We start from the raw sequence: 17315 nt of genomic DNA, 5'->3' as shown, positions 1-17315 counted from the left end.
TGAAAGCATAATAAGTCTTTGTATCTACAAGGGCATAAATTTTTTGCCTTATTTTGACCCATTATTTTTCCATAAATCTTTTACATTCCTGTGATTACCATTAAAAATTCCCGATAAGGACAACAGACCTATGAACTTTTTCAGTCGAGCTAGTGAGGTGTCGTAATAAGTACATTTTTTAACATAGCTATTGTTGTACATGGAATGTTTTGTATTTCAGACTTTGTGTATTTCACAGAACTTTGTACCATTTCATCTGTTATAATTGCCAACTCAAATGGCAGCACTGGCATTATGTCCAATACATTTTCCTGTGCCAAGATTCCCAATATATTTTCAGACTTAATTCTAACATTGGATCATTTCATTTGGTTTTGATTAGTTAAATATGCACTCGCATTTCTATTCTCTTCATTGTCAGAATAAAGGAGATCTGCATTCCCTGTGTCGGTTTCAGTTGATTCTTGCTCCATTTCCCTGTCACAAAAATTTTGGCTCACATAGCCAACATCAAAGTTATGATCATCATCACCGTCATGATCATCACCACCTACCCACACCCCTCCTCTGTTATGAAAACATATATTTTACCATAATGGGTCATCTTCATCATCTATGCCTGAGTAATCTGATGATTCACTTTTGACCTCCTCCAAAATAGGAAAGAAAGAAGGCTGGGAGTTTAACTCAGCAGGCGAAAGTGCCTGCTTGGCAAGCGTGAGACCGTGAGTTCGATTCCTGATACCAAAAAAAAAAAAAAAAAAACAAAAACAAAATCGGAAATCTGGTTTTTCACATGCCATTGTACTGAATTTCTACCAGAAAAATCAAAAGAAAATTTTAGAAAAATCCTACAGTGGTGTGGGTATATTACATCCTCCGAGACACTTAGGTAAGCATATACAAAATCTGTTAGATAGCATAATATTGGTAAAAATCCTGGTTTGACACTTTTGCACAATACATATACCTTGTCTTTCATCATGCTAAATGAGTAAACACAAAGATTTCTTTCTGTTTCCTTCAAGCAAGAGTACTGAGATGCACAGCTGGCTACTATTATGCTAAAGTAAAACTTAACAGTAGAAAAGCAAGGGATGTGTTTGTGGAACCCAGTGTTATGCTTTTCAGGCTAGAGAATCCTAATACCCATCCCCATATGAACAGTGGTTGGTAACAAATTATACTCAATATCTTATGTTTTTATTATTATTATTATTATTATTATTGGAGATAGGGTCTTACTCTGAGCGTAGTTCAGGCTGGTCTTAAACTCACTATGTAGCCCACACTGACCTCAAACTTGTGGCAGTCCTCCTGCCTCAGCACCAGGCATGCGCCATCAGGCCTCACTATACTCAATGTTAAAAAAAAAAAAAAACCAACAACATTTCTGCTTATTATAAAATTTCTATTAAATAGAAAAGCCTACTAGTCTACTCAGAAGCATAATCGAGATAGAGGTAAAAGAATGCCTGGCATAGAATCTGCTATTGTCATATCCTGTACTCAGAGAAGATATTGTTAGCTAATAACAGAACTCTTTTGCAAATCTAAAGACTGTCTTTTGCAGATAGTATGATCTTACATTTTAAAAACCCAACACCACCAAGAGAATTTTAGAGCCAGTAAGAGAATTCAGCAAAGAAGCAGGATATAAAATCAATACATAAAAAAATCAATACCTTTTTCTACACACCAATAATGGACTGGCTGAGAAAGAAATCAGAAAACAGTTGCATTCATAATTGCTTTAAAAAATACATGGAGATCAATCTGACCAAGGAGGTAAAAGATTTCTATTATCAAAATTTCAGTATACTGAAGAAAAAATTAGAGAAGACACTAAAAGATAGAAAGACCTATCATGTTCATGGATTGGTGGAGTTAACATTGTCAGTTACCAAAAGTGATCTATCCATTCTATATAATCTCTATAAAATTCTAATTATATTCTTTACAGAACTAGAAAAAGAAATTCTAAATGACATATGGAAACGCAGAAGACACAGAATAACCAAGCAATGCTAAGCAAAAACAAGGCTGGAGGCATCACAATACCTAACCTTAAATTATACTACAAGGCCATCATGGTACTGGCACAACAATTGACACACAGAACAATAGAAGAAAAAAGGAGACATAGATATACACTTGTGCAACTACAACCATCTGATTCTGGAAAAAGAAGCCTAAATGTAGGTTGGAGAAAAGACAGCCTCTTTAACGCACGGCAGTGTGAAAATGGAATATACACTTACAGAAAATTGCACCTAGAGCCTCATCTCCCACTCAATGAACTGAAATGTATCAAACATCTAACCATAAGAACCTGAAAATGTTTAAAACAGTTTAAAGACAATAGAGGGGACACACTTACAGCCACAGGCACAGGCAAAGACTTTCTAAATAGAACTCCAAGAGCACAGTAAATAATCAACAAATAGTCCTGCATCAAATTTTAAGTTTCTGCAAAGCAAGAGAAACAATCAATAGAGTAAAGAGACAATTTATAGAGGGCAAGAAACTATTTATCAATTACTCTTGCAACAGAGGATTAATATCTGGAAATATTAAAAAAAAAGCTTTACATCAAAAGATTAAATAGCCCAATCAGTAAATGGGCAAATGAATTGAACAGACATTTCTCAAAAGAAGTAGAAATGGCCAATGAGTACATTTATAAAGGTTCATCCTTAGCCATTAGGGAAAGGCAAATTAAATCCACGTTGGGAGTCTATCTCACACCAGTCATAATGGCAGTCAAGAATACATTAAACAATAAATGCTGGTGCAGATGTAGGGAAAAGAAATTTTTCTACACTCCTGCTGGGAATGTAAATTAGTACAGGCTCTGAGGAAGTCAGTATGGATGTTGCTCAAAAAGCTAAAACTACAGCTATTGTTTAATTCAGCTATACACCATCTCTTAGTATATATCCAAAGGATTAAAACCAGCATTCTGCATACCCATGTTTATTGTGGCAGAATTTACAATAGCCAAGATATAGAACCAGCCTAAATGCCCATCAAGGGTGAACAGTTAAAGAAAGTGTGATACATATACAAAATGGAGCCTTGGATAGCCATAGAAAAGAACAAAATTTTTTATTTGAAGGATGTGGAGACCATGTTGCACAAAACACAGACATTCTTCATTTAATAGCTGTTTCATTCTCGTGAGCAAGTTGTTAAATGAATTGGTCACTAAATGAAATGTATATAGTGTGTACATTCCAATATATGAGAACAAAGAAATGGTCAGAGGAGGCACAGCTTGTAAAAAATTGAAGCCTCAAGCAAGAGGGAGAAGAGGCAAAAAAGAAAAAAAGAATATAGCCAATTCTGTAATTTTTTAAAAATTGGCAAAAGAAACTCCAACTTGATGACTTTATTTGCATAACTCTTACTTGTATTTTAGTGTATAACAGAATATAAAATTATAATATCATACAATAAGCAAAAGTTACAGTATTTTGTAAACAAAATGTGTTGTACAAAAAAGACAGTGAGGCGCTATAAAAACAATGTACAGAACTGTACAAAAAAAAAAAGATGCAACAAAAGTCTGCACAGCACAGTATCCTAAATCCAAGCTGTCGTTAAACACATGGGTTGTTAAACAAGGAATGTTTGTAAACCCAGTTCAGAAAAACACAATCTCAGGTTCTTTCTAATATGTGCAATCTAAAACCACAGGAAAGTAGAAAGGAAAATAGGGGAGGGGAAGGGAGGTGCAAGAGTGGATGAGAGGAATAGATATGATCAAAACATGTACTAGGCGGTCGTTCCCAGATTGTGGGGGAAGAGGACAAGAAATCACCAAGAAGCAAGCCCTCCCTGTGAATCTGCACCATGTGCAGGCCGCTGAAGGAAGAGAGACAGATGCCAGCACCTTCCAGCACGCAGGCTGGGAAACAAGAAGAGCCAACCCCCAACTCTGCTGTAAGCAACTGGTTAATCCGGAGAAACACAGGCTGCAATGATAGCTACTGAGGTAAAATACAGTTCAATGCTTCTAGTGTTTATAGTGTTTCACTGACTTTGCAGGTCTAAAGCTGCTAGTCTGATCATCTATTCAGAGGATAACAATGCACAATGTAACATCTATGGGGGATCTCCTTCTGAAGGAGGTAGCCATTGATAATTCCATATCATCTTGTTTTGAAGTCCTGTATCATTTTCATCTGTTGTTGGGGTGAGTTTTATTCTGTTATTTTTTAAAATTTTTATTTTATTATATTTAATGTCATGGGCAGCTATTTCAAAGATAACAATATACATTATAGTAGCCATTTGGAATTTACTATTACCTTGTTTTGAAATCTTTTATTGCATTCATTGTTTAGGTTTTTTGGTTCTATTCTGTTCTGTTTTGTTCGATTTTTACTATGTTTGAAGGTATCTGCAGGTATTTTGAAGACAAGAGGCATTATAACCATTGATGATTTTGTATTGTTTTGAAGTCCTGTGTCACTTACACTGGTTTGTTTTGATTGGCTTTATTCTGTTTTGTTTTGCTTGGTTTGTATTCTTTTTAAAATAAAAAAATGTAATATACATTGCAACCTCCACAAAATGTGAACCTAGAGGGGAGGACCAGGCAGAGAGGATGATGGGAGTGTCAGTGAATGCTGTGTACATGAACAAATCTGCCAAAATGAAACCTATTAACCTGTGTAACCACTATGTAAAATAAAAGATGTGAAACAAACGAAAAGACTATCTCTGTATCCCCTTTCATACTCAAAAGACAATTTCTAGAAATGCATCCGAGATCACACAGGGTGGCAGGAAAAAAAAAAAAAAAATCCAACTTCTATGCAGGTGCTAAACCACAGCACCACCTAGTGGCAGAACATTCTAATTGCAGGCAGAGTGCTGAGAGTACCAGCTTCACAAACCTAAAGGGATAGTAAGTGAATGAGTGTTTCTATCTAGTCTTTGTGTTGTGCATTATGTCAGTGGCCCGCAAGTCTCATGTAATTATGCATTTGTGATTGGTTCACTGTCTAGCGCTTGGACTGGTGGTGTGAGTGCTACACCCGCCTAGGAGTGGAGCCAGGATATGATGTTGGTTTCACTGATATTGCAGGTCTAGAGCCAGCAATCTGATCATCTGTTCAGAGGATAGTGGTACGCAGTGTGGCATCTAGGGGGATCTATTTCAGGGGGTTATAGCAACCCCCTATGGTTGCTGATTCCCTATGGTTTTGTTTTGAAGTCCTGTATCATTTCCATTGTTTTGTTGGATTGAGTTTGAAGGTCTATGTTGCATTTATTGTCTTGTTTTTGTTTTTATTCTATTCTACTCTGATTGATTTTTAATATGTTTAAAGTTATCTGCAGCTACTTTGAAGGTATCAAAAGGCATTATGGTAACTATTATTGTTTTCATAATGTTTTGAAGTCCTCTGTCATTTACACTGGTTTGTTTTGATTGGCTTTATTCTGTTTTATCCTCTTTAAAATAAAATTAAAAAATAAAAAGTCAACTTTGTGTTTAGTCCTGGTCCTCACTGTCTCCTTCACTGTACAGCAGTGAGATCAATACCTAAATGTCACCAAGGGCAGATTAAAGGTCAGGTAGCCCTTTAATCAGTAAAGTAGTTGGGATCCCCAGAGAATCAAACCTCTCTTTACATATGCCTAAGACAGACACAGAGAAAGGTACATACACTGTTCAGGTTCATTTCATTTTCACCCAGAAGAGGTAGTGTCAGGTTGGTGGGAACTCCATGCCCAGTGCTATTGGGACTGGATTCTTCTAGCAGAGACTATAGGATGGGAGTAGAAATATACGGGGGTGCTTTTTCACCAATTGCTGGGATTGCAGGCACTTTAGTTAAAGTAGGTGGAGTGACAGGAGGCTCCCTACTAGCCAACTGGGAGAAGGGGTAGGAGTTTGAGAGGAAGGTAAAAACTCAAATGCTTATCCAAGTATGGAGCCATAAAAGCTTGGACATAAAAAGCTTCACCCCATTTGCTTTCCTTCCTTCAGAACAAATCTAGCTGTAAGATGACTAAAGGATTTTTTTCCCCACATCTTGTTCCCCAATTGATACTGAGGTCAGGCCATGTTACAAAAAAGAAAGTCAGTTCTTTTTCTTTAAACTTTCTTCCTTAAACTTTTCCAGTTAGCTAAAAGCATACTAACAGTGTGTTATTTGCCATGCTTTCTGTGACTCCCATATTTTGGTAAGACTCTTATCAGAGGGAAGGGTTGCAAAGATGAGTGGCAAAAAGACCCTACTGAGACTTGCTACTTTTCTTTGGCTGGGATAAGACAGCTACAGTAACCAAATCCCAAAGGAAAAAACCCTTCTTTTTCCTCGATGTCTTAAAAAGGAAGAAAAAAGAGAGAGAGACAATAGCAACAGACTAAATCACAAAAAATAATACACTGAATAACACCCCACCCATCTGCACTTCCCCAGACAATGGCAGAGAACACAGCCCAAGGAGTGAAAGCCACAAACCAAAGAAGTGGGTGCTGTCTGAGAGGTGGGTGTGGGTGTGAAAGCATAGACACAGCACTTAATAAGCACAAAGCAGACACAGGGAGAGGTAAATGCGGGGAAATCTAATAAATTGAGATCCCTGCCTATTTGAAACTCTGTCTTCAGTAGGAAAAAGAATGGATGCCCCTCCACGTCAACAATTCATCAGGACAAACCATCAGGCCACATAGCCAACTCGTGTTCCATGTCTTATGGAAATTTGTTCCTACAGGAATTTCTTTCCATTCCCCGGAAGATTAATTCTTCAGAAACCACAACTAAAAGGCTGATCAAATCCTAATTATTAATTAGGTACCCAAGAGGAAAGCCTTTAGAATATTGTGAGCCCTTAACGGAGAGACAGAAGGAAAAACATCTCAAGCAAGAAGAAGGCAGAGATAAAAACTTCACAATTTTAAAGCTACTTCTAATTAGTTTTAGGTTCCCTGGAGGAAGAAAAGAAAAACTTGCTCACGAATCACAGGGCACCAAACCAAGCCACCTGAAGGACCAGAGTGGCAGAAGCATCCTGCTACTTTGATTACTGGGTGATCAAGCCAGGCTGTTTGATCCTAAACACACTCTTCATGCAGATGTCTCTATCATATGACAGCAAGAGGAGGGACAACCATGCTGGTGAGGGCTTCCTGGAGCTCCAGGACTCCCGGGACTCAGCAGTGGGCCTGATGCCTTCCCAACAGCGGTCATTTTGCAGCTACCACTTCTGGAGGCTGCAACAACACAGGCTTCTAAGGTAGGGCCTGGAGGGCCCCGGAAACCACCCCGAGCTTTCAGGATGACACTGGGGTTACTTGCCCCAGACCACCCTGGAAGGGAAAGGGGGAGCCAAGTGAGGGGCCTGACAGCTGCCAGAGAATCACACCCCTTTTAGATAAAAAAAAAAAAGAGAAAGATCAGCTTCCTTTTCTATGTCACTAACCTTCTTCTGAATGTCTTCCTGAGGATTCCAAGATTCTAGCATATACCACCAGGGGTGACAAGTGTGGCCCCAGGGGTAAGAGAGGGCAGTTCACTCTCTCTAGGCAAATACGATCAAAATTATTTCCTAGTTTACACCTGAATTGAACAGAATCTCTATTTTTAGTTTTCTTGAGGACTCTCCATACTGATTTCTGTAATGGTTGTACTGGTTTACATTCCCACCAATAATATAGCTACCACCTTTGCCCCTGCCCTGCGGCCATGCCAGCTCTTCAAGTGCTGTTACCCCTCCGGGTCCTGGCCCAGAGCAGGTACCACATAAAGCACTTGTCACATGCAAGGGTTCAACTGCCAGCAGGAAATATGGTCCTGTACAGCACTGCTCTGACTGATTTTGTTGTCCACATATAACGTTCCCCGGAGCAGTAGCCCGTACTCGGTTGTGGGATCTGGACCCGCCTTCTGTCTCCCAGCCCTGGGAATGCAGCCCGACCCACAAGCTGCGATGGTCCCTAAGAGGGACCTCACAGCCAAGAGCAGAACTCCTGCCAGTCGCACCCCTGCAGAGCCACTGTATGAGAAGCAGGCCAGCAGAAGTTCAGATGGGGAGAGAGAAGTAGAGGGAGACGAACAGTCCAGCCAAACCATGCAGCAGGAGGGCAGAGGCCTGGCTTTCCAGGCTGCAGGAGTGGCTGCACCGGGAGTCTTTGCCCCTGCTGACCCACCCACACCCTTTTCAACCCTGCTCTGGGTCCCTGCAGGCTGCCTCTGGGGACAGCATCAAGAACTGAAGAGAGGGAAGAGATCAGGGATGTCCTCTCTGTCTCTGTGGGGGTTGCCCTCCTCGAATTCATCAAATCCCAGGGAGCCCTGAAACCTGCATGATTGCCTTCTCCCGAGGTCACCACATTGCTCAGAGGACTTCTTTCCATACTCCTCTATTACCTTCCTCTTCCATGTAGTCCAGGGCTCTGTTACTACTGAGGGCACCTGAACTACCTTTAAGAGTTCCCTACTCCCCTGCTCCCCACTTTCATAAAGTATCCCTAAAATAATCCTTCTAAAGAGTCTCCTAAACTGACTGAGTCTTCTGTTTCTTACTGTCATCCTGACTTATAGGGCCCCCTGCCCTGGGATCCCTGGGATGACCTGGTTTGCAATCATCAGTCCACTGCTTCACATGCGGTCCCGGCTCCCTCCTCCCTTAAATTCAAGCCAAGCAGAAGGCCACTCTGCTGACCTTCATTTTGCTCCCGCTCACTGGCAGATCCACATGGTTCCAAGTCCAAACAGCCCAGTTCATGGCTTCATTCTTCTGGGGCACTATTCCTTTGTGACTTCACACACTGAAGTCACCAAGGAGACCAGGCTGAATGTTCTATCCTAGAGCTTTGTTCTCTTAGGGAAGCAGAGACGGCAGACCTGCCTGCCCAGAGGACTCTATCCACGGTGTAATTGAAGTTCTACTGGCCCTACAAGGATTGCAGCCTCGGAGGCACTGGGTATTCCAGCACTGTGCACAGAATGGACACCCTCAAACAAAGAGGCCATACCATGGGTATAATCTATGGAAAGAGCTCAAAAGGGAAAAGTCAAATTTGTCTATTTTGGACACCTAAAGTTTAGCATGATGTTCACAATAATCAATTGCAAAAAAGCCCCCAAGGTCAGCCTGGAGAAATTCCTCCTAAGGGAAACTGGGATCATGATGATATGGAACCATCAGTGAAACCAAAAAAGTCTTTGAGGTATCACGCAAGGTCTACATCATGATGGAGCTCAAAGGCCAGGGTAATGTTCTTGAATTCATCAAAACCCAGGGAGTCCTGAAAGAGTTTTGCTTGCAAGAAGTTCTCTCAGCTCTTCTTGGCAGTCAAGTATTTCCTAACTTACATCAACCACAGACCTCAAGCTCAAGAACTTCCTCCTTGACAAAGATGTCAACATCAAGTTGTCTGGCTTTAGCTTCTCCAGGTGTTGTCTACAGGGTGGTAATGGCCAACTGACATTGACTAAGACCTGCTGGCATACTCAGTCCCGGAGGTGTTATACAGTACAACCTCCTTCAGCAAGACAAGGAGCACTGATGTCACTATCACTGTATACAGAACTAATCAAAATAAGAATATTTTGGACCAAACAGAAACTTACTGTTTTCAATTCTACATTTAAATCTGGTGATTTCACAAGACCAATCCGAAGATACTCTTTTCAATCATTTGCTTACATGTGGACACAGCCAATCAAAAGACACTACTCCTGATCCTTCTTTTATATGTAACAAAAAGCCAAATGAGTTTTTTGATGGGACAGTTCACAGCATGATGCTAAGTGAATGTTTCCTAGGAAATTTTCCCAATGCCTTAATTGCATAAAAGAAATAATTGAGGAATTTAAATATAAAAGATGTCTTTCCCTTTATCTTCTGGGCCACTGTGAGCCTTTCCACTGGTCTTTTCTCTCTCAGCAGAGCTTACTTTTTTCTACCTTCGATGAATACACTTTCGCTGCCTTTGCTGAGTCTTGTCTAATTCTTTGCTCAGGACACTGAGAACCTGAAAGAAGCTCATTGAGAGCCTCCATCCAATAACACTGGCTCTAGACATCTGACATCAAGAGCCAAGAGTCTGACCACGATCCTCTAAGAGATGATAGTCTGTGGCCCCATCCCCACGACAGCTCCAGCACAGTGAAAATGCTGCTCTCACAGAAGGAGCATTAAAACAACTTCCTGTGCTCCAATACCTGACCAATGAATGCCAGGACCTCATCTACCACATACTCTACCCAATGTCAACTGGTAGCTGCACATTGATGAGATTCTCAGTCACTACTGGGTGCAGCCCAAGGCACAAAGCCTATCTTTTGCAGCCATCAACAAGGACTGGAAGAACATCCCCAGGTCCAGCCTTCAGAGACCCTGGAACTTGGCTCTGAGGGGAAGTCTGCTACCAAGCTGGAGCCTGAGGAAGAGGCACAGCCTGAGACACAGACAGAGACAAAAACATCGAAAAGATAAGGTGGAAGTTGTCAGGCAGTCAGAAATCCTGAGCTTCAGCAGCAAGCAGCTGACCAGAAAAACAGAGGAGACCCCTCACCACCAGCAGCTGTCTGCAGAATGCACAGCTAATGAGTCAGGGAGACATCAGGGAATGAAGTAGAGCTCAAGTCTTGTAGCCTGAGCCTGAAAGAAGTCAAAGAACAATCCAAAGAAGAGAGACAGTCCCAGATTATTTTTGTTAGTTTCTTGTGCCTCCCTTTGAACTTCATAATGAACAAATAAATCACTGAATTCACCTCTCTGTCCAGCTGACTTCGGTCTTGGGCCCGCTCTGGCTCATACTGCTAAACAAGCATCTGTCAGTGCTGTATATGAGTGCAGACACCAAGATGATGAATGTTTTGCTCAGGTGACTGCAGTTCTGGTTTTCTCTGGCTTCTTACTCATGAGAAAACACATCCCGCGGGGCTCAGCCCAAACTGTTAGCGCAGGCTGACCCAATTGCACCAGTCAGAGCCTGGGACAGATGCTGGAGGAGACAAAGAGGGGCAGGGGTCTGAGCAGAGAGCTGAGTAATGAGGCAGACAGCAGAGTGAGGAAGATGTTGCTTGTAGAGGGTGATCCATCAGTGCCAAAAGGAACAGAGGAAAGACAGAGGCAGAGAAGGGAGACACAGAACAGTCGGGCTGTATTTGGACCTGAAGATCTCAAGCAGCAAAGTAATCATCAACCCTATCCACCTACACAAGGCTATTGGTGGGAGATTGCTGAGGGAAGGCCAAACAGCCTGTCGGTCCTCCTTGAGGTTCCGCGCCTGCTGGGTGACTTGCTTCCTTCCCTGCCCACCACCAGTTCCCTCATGACCAACAGGCACTTGATTCTCAACAGTGTCTGAAATCATCCCACCTGGGAAAAGCTCTGCTACATGGCCCACAATGTCTCATAATCCAACGTGGCCTTGACCACATCCCATTCTCCTCCAGTTCCTACTACAGTTAAAAAGCTGACCCTGGTGAGTAGGCAAGATGGGCAACTTCACAGCGTTTGCCTGGATACTGTGGGCAAAAAAGGCAGCCACTGGTATCCTGCAATGGGTGTGGCCTGCATTTGGCACCATTGGCTTCCCAGGTACCGCCTGCCCTGCCTATGCATGTCCAGGCAGTCCTTACCTTACCACAGTGACCCCTTTCTCTTCACCTTAGTCTGGACAGCCCCCAGGGGGTTTGAGGGTTTAATACACACAAAACAAAGCACTCAAACTCACCTTGTTTCCCAGCCTGTATCCGCCTTGGAAAGATGCCAACCCCAGAGCCTTGAGAGAAGCAGAGTCTTTCAAGCGCCTGGATTTGCCCTCCCGATAACCACCACCCACAGACAGTCCACCCGCCTGACCATACAACACCTTGCCCTTCTCCCTGCCTCCCACAGTCTCCTCCCACTGCCTCCTCCTAAACCCACTCCTGGTTTCCACCCCTGTAGGAAGGTTTCCAGTATCTGGAGGTCCTGCCAGGCCTGGCCTTTTCCTGTTGACTCATCCTTCCTCTGCTGGTCTCCCAGAGCTGTCCCTCAACCCAGGTTCTCGTCCACACATGTGCCAAAATCATATTGTGAACTTGCCTCTCAGACACTGTACTCTCCCCGGGTTTACAGAGTGGTGGTTGAAGCCACCCACTCTATTCCGAGAAGCTCTGCTTGTGCCAAGTTAATAACTGCCTCCTCTGGCATGTCCCCTAAGAACCAGAGAGACCACACTATACTGGGCAGTGGCAGGGCACGAGGGAGCAGAATGCACCACAGAGGAGGAAAGAGTTTTTGGAGTCAGCTGAGAAGGCTGACACTTAGAGGGGTGCATCAGATGGGGCACTGGGAGTGCAAGGGATGTGGGAGAGGACAGAGGTGTTATGCTCCTGGGCCCTGGCCACCAAATCTTAGCCTTTCCTGAGACACAAGGAGGGACGTTCTGGCCATTATGGAGAAAATAAACCCTGAGGAAAAGGAATGTATTGAGCTAAAGCCGTCAACCACCAGTACACTACACAGCTTACACGAGACCCGCAAGTCTGATGCTGCTAAAGGGTGGTCAGTATGGGCTCATCCATCCACTCTGACCATCCTGTCTCTCAGCCTGGTGGGCAAACTCTAGCTGCCAGACACAAGACACGTCCTACCTGTTCCAGGTGTGTTCACATCACTATGCCTCTGCCAAAGATGACACAGGGTCCTAGCATGCCATGTCCCTCTTGTGCTCTTGATGGAGCCCTGCTAATCCTCTACACTTGGACTTCTGCATCACGTACTCTCTGAAACTTACCAGCACCACCACTCATATAGAAACAGACATTCCTGCTCTCCCTCTGAGCGTGGCAACCCTAGTTCATCTATCTAGACATCTCTCTATGAGCAAAGGGTGTAAGTACCAATGACAAATGGAAATCAGGGCTTGCAAAGTACCTAGGAAGGGTACCATTTGCCAAAGCAAAAAATCCTCCTTTGCCCAGCCTCTTGGGACTTGCACCAAGGCACTTCCACAAGAAAGTGGACTTCCACAATCGCCTCAAGTCCCTCAAGGGACTTCTACAATCACCCCAATTATTCTCTTTCAGCAAGCTGTCATTTTAAAATGGGACTGGACTGTGCAATGGTTGCCTGTCATCTGGAGAAAAAACCCTCCTGATTTGTATTACTCAGAAGCTCTTTCCTGCCTAGGTGCCTCAATACCTGCTCCATCTGGCCAAAGCTCTGCCTATCCTGCATGCCATTGCTACCCCTTGAAATGTGCATCTGCCTACCCTAGGCCCTAGGCTGCTCAGCTGGGCACTTGGGGTATCCTCAGTACAGCTTGTTTTCCTATCCCTAAAAATGCTCCTGCTCACCAGAGCAATGGCATCTCATCTGCCTGGCTCTGTCTAGCTCAAGGAAAAGACATGGAGCTGCTTTCATTCACTGGGCTTAGAAACACTGCTGGCTCGGCTCGACCAGGGTAGATGCCACCAGCTTGAAAGAACCATCTCTGTAAGAGCTTTTCTTCATACTGTGAAGAAGCTGCAGAGAACTGACCCTTGTGGGACAAAGGCCAATGCAAAGTTAGTTCCCAAGGTCAGGTGAGGGAAACAGGCATGGAACTGACACTCTGGTGGGCCTAAGCCACCCACACCCAGGCCTCGCTTGTGCACGAAGCCGCAGTGAGAAAGGGGAGCAAGAAGCATTACCAGAGTCTTGGGTGCAGGCCTCCTTACAGCAGGCGAGGGAAAGGTTGCTCCTTTTAGCCCAGCTCTGGCTTCCAGAGTTCCAGGAACCCTGCACCCCCAATACCGTCCTCACTTCCGGCATCCTGGCTTTATGACTTCATTTGCTGAAGTCACCTGGGGACAATGCTAAGCATTCCGCTGCCCTAAGACCAGGCCCAGCGTGGCCAGAGAACCCCTCATAGTGGAAAAATGACACCTGCTGGCTGGCGTGGGGAGGGGGTGTAGAGGGCGGCGGCGCCAGCCGTTCCTGGCACTATGGACGATGCCGCAGTCCTAAAAAAGAAGGGTTACATTGCGGGAATCAACCTGGGCAAGGGTTCCTATGCAAAAGTCAAATCTGCCTACTCAGAGCGCCTCAAGTTCAATGTGGCGGTCAAGATTATCGACCGCAAGAAAACACCCACTGATTTTGTGGAGAGATTCCTTCCTCGGGAGATGGACATCTTAGCAACTGTCAACCACCGCTCCATCATCAAGACCTATGAGATTTTTGAGACTTCTGATGGACGGATTTACATTGTCATGGAGCTTGGCGTCCAGGGGGACCTCCTTGAATTCATAAAATGTCGAGGAGCCCTGCATGAGGATGTGGCACGTAAGATGTTCCGCCAGCTCGCCTCAGCTGTCAAGTACTGCCATGACTTAGACATTGTCCACAGAGACCTTAAGTGTGAGAACCTTCTCCTTGACAAGGACTTCAACATCAAGTTGTCTGACTTTGGATTCTCCAAGCGCTGTGTGCGGGATGCATGTGGGCGCATTATCCTCAGCAAGACCTTTTGTGGCTCAGCAGCATACGCAGCCCCTGAGGTGCTACAGGGCATCCCATACCAGCCCAAGGTGTATGACATCTGGAGCCTGGGTGTGATCCTCTACATCATGGTCTGCGGCTGCATGCCTTATGATGACTCCAACATCAAAAAGATGCTGCGCACCCAGAAGGAGCACCGGGTAGACTTTCCCCGCTCCAAGAACTTGTCCAGTGAGTGCAAGGACCTCATCTTTCGCATCCTGCAACCAGATGTCAACCGGCGGCTGCACATTGACGAGATCCTCAGTCATTCGTGGCTGCAGCTCCCCAAGCCCAAAGCCATGTCTTCTGCCTCACTCAAGAGGGATGGGGAGGGCAAGTATCGGGCTGAGTATAAATTAGACACCAGGCCAGGCTCAAGGCCCGAGTACAAAGCTGACCACAAGCTGGTAGCTGAAACCCAGCACCGGACCAAGAATGAAGACAGGATGGAGGATAGGCTGGCCGAGACCTCCAAAGGTAAAGAGCATCCCATCTCCTCCGGAGCTGAGGTGGAAAAGGCGAGCATCTAGTGATGGTGAGGGCCTTGGAGTGGGGAAGAACATGGCATGTAGTTTGCGCTCACATAAACAAAGTAGGCAGGTAGGAGCTGAAGAAGGCATAGGTGCCAGGAACAAGTAAAATCTGTCAATCCACTATTTTGACTATGTTCTTTTAGCTTTCTTTTATTTCATAGCAAAAGTCTTAATTACTGACCAACAAATAAACCATGAAGTGTACATAAGCATAGAGAACCCCAAGAGGGGTCTTCTTCTCTAGGATTCAGCTAAGGCAGGGCCTCCAATTTAGGAGTCCAAGACCCAGTGCTTAGGCACAGGCAGTCAGTAAGGCTTGTGGCAAGGAGAGGACCTTTGTCATCATCCATTTGCCAGGCCTACTCTTGTCCACCTCTGACCTGCCCGAGATCCCCAGGCCTCCTGGGCTGCGTGGCTCCACAACTTTTCCTAATCCCATGTGGTACCACACACACCCATTGCTCTCTCACACAGTCCTACCTCAGTGTTCTCATTCAACTTCCAGAGTCATTTGAGATTGGTGACCTTGGTGGCTAAACCTTTACCTTTACCTTTCCCAGGAATGGCCCAGCTGAGAACATTCACTAGCACCCACCCTGTGCTGTGGACTTGCAAATAGCCTTTGGTGATGGTGTGATCTAGTCTATCATGTTTCCTGTTTGGTCACCAACACTCCCCAAGGCATACTACTGGTTGCATTCCTGTGCCAGATGAAGTGCAGCTCCAGGTCAGTAAGAAGCTGGTGAGAGAGCTGCTCATAGGCCAGCAGTTCTGCATGGTTGTGTTCCCCACTCAGATAGACTCAGCAGATAATTTAAAAAAAAAAAACCAACAACATTCTTTATAGAATTAGGAGAAAAAAACAATCAAAAATGTTATAGAATCAGAAAAGACTCAGAATAGCCAAAGCAATTCTGAGCAAAAGGAGCAATACCAGAGACATCACAATACTGTGTTTCAGGTTATAGTACAAAGCTATAATAATAAAAGCAATACAGTTATTGGCACAAAAACAGACACACAGGCCAATAGAATACAAAAGAAGACATAAAAAATTCCAGGAATCTAGAAATATCTGATTTTTGACAAAGAAGCCAAAATCATGCTGGAGAAAAGACAGCCTTTTTAACAATGGTGCTGGGAAAACTGGATATCCATTTGTAGAAAATAAAAGACTGCCACCAGATGCAGCTGGACAATTGAAGTACATCAACTTACTTGCCACTGTAAAACCTGCCACTAGATGCAGATTAATCATCACTTGTCACTGACTGTAACAATTGATTTATTGTGATCTCTGTGCAGTCAACCCTCACTGTTAATGTAAATTTCTATTTGCTGCCACTCTCCAGTGCTAGCATCACTGCCTCAGACCCACTTCAGATCATTAAGCATTAGCTTCATTCAAGAAACATGCAATCTAGATCCTTCACAATTGCAGTTAACATTAGGTTCACACTCCTATGAGAATCTAATGTCGCCACTCATCTTACTAGAGTTCATGCAATAATGTGATCAATGGGGAGCGGCAGTAAAGACAAATGAAGCATTGTTCACATACTGACCACTCACTTCCTGCTGTGTGACCCAGTTCCTAACAAGTCATAGACTGACACTGGGGACCTCTGATCTAAAAACATATAAAATTACAACTCTGACTTAGTAGGTATCTTCTTCTTCACTGGAACAAAATATGTAACACTCATGACTTCAAGGAGGAAAGGTTTATTTAGGCTCATTGGATTTTAGCAGCTTCAATTCATAAGTCAGCTGGCTCTGGGAGAAACAGCATGGCAAAAGGGTTTGCCATATGGAGAAAGCTAATCATGTCATGGAGCCAGGAAACAAAGAAAAGGGAAAAATCAAGGACATCAAAATACCCTTCCAGGGGCCAGGGATTTAGCTCAGTGGCATACGCACCTGCCTGGCAAGCACAAGGTCATGTGTTTTTTCCCAGTACAAAAAAAAAATACCCTTCCAGATCATGATCCCAATGATCTGCCTCTAACTAATTACCTTTCAAACATATAAGGTTTTAGGGGACAGTTTAGATCCAAACTACAATAACAGGTAGTGATATAGGCACTATTATGAACGTGTAAAAAAAGATGTCCATCTCTATCCACTGACATCATTTTAGAAACCCCAGTAGCAATGGGCTCAGCCAAAACACAGATGTTGGTGTTCCAACACCACTGCCCCAAGGGAGCAGGCATCCTTGGAGAAAGAACTTCCGTGCTATATTAGTCACTTTCCCATCGCTGGGACAAAATACCTAACATTTGTCACTTAAAAGAA

The 17315-nt window shown here is 43.9% G+C and overlaps 1 protein-coding gene and 1 pseudogene across 1 annotated transcript; both read left to right on the top strand.

Annotated features, from left to right (window-relative positions):
• Positions 1 to 8233, top strand: part of LOC100726336 (histone deacetylase 2-like) — a 64555-nt pseudogene extending 56322 nt beyond the window's left edge.
• A 5586-nt stretch (positions 8234 to 13819) lies between these two features.
• Positions 13820 to 16056, top strand: Tssk2 (testis specific serine kinase 2). Its single transcript, XM_003478023.2, has one exon. The coding sequence runs from the start codon at positions 13947 to 13949 to the stop codon at positions 15012 to 15014; it is 1068 nt and encodes a 355-aa protein (XP_003478071.1). The 5' UTR covers positions 13820 to 13946; the 3' UTR covers positions 15015 to 16056.
• Positions 16057 to 17315: the final 1259 nt, after the last annotated feature.

The sequence above is a fragment of the Cavia porcellus genome, unplaced genomic scaffold (genome assembly GCF_034190915.1).
Source record: "Cavia porcellus strain 051 isolate PalLab524CR breed Dunkin Hartley unplaced genomic scaffold, mCavPor4.1 scaffold_16, whole genome shotgun sequence".
NCBI classification, from domain to species: domain Eukaryota; kingdom Metazoa; phylum Chordata; class Mammalia; order Rodentia; family Caviidae; genus Cavia; species Cavia porcellus.
The sequence above is the reverse complement of the archived record's forward strand: the minus strand, read 5'-3'. Positions and strand labels throughout refer to the sequence as shown.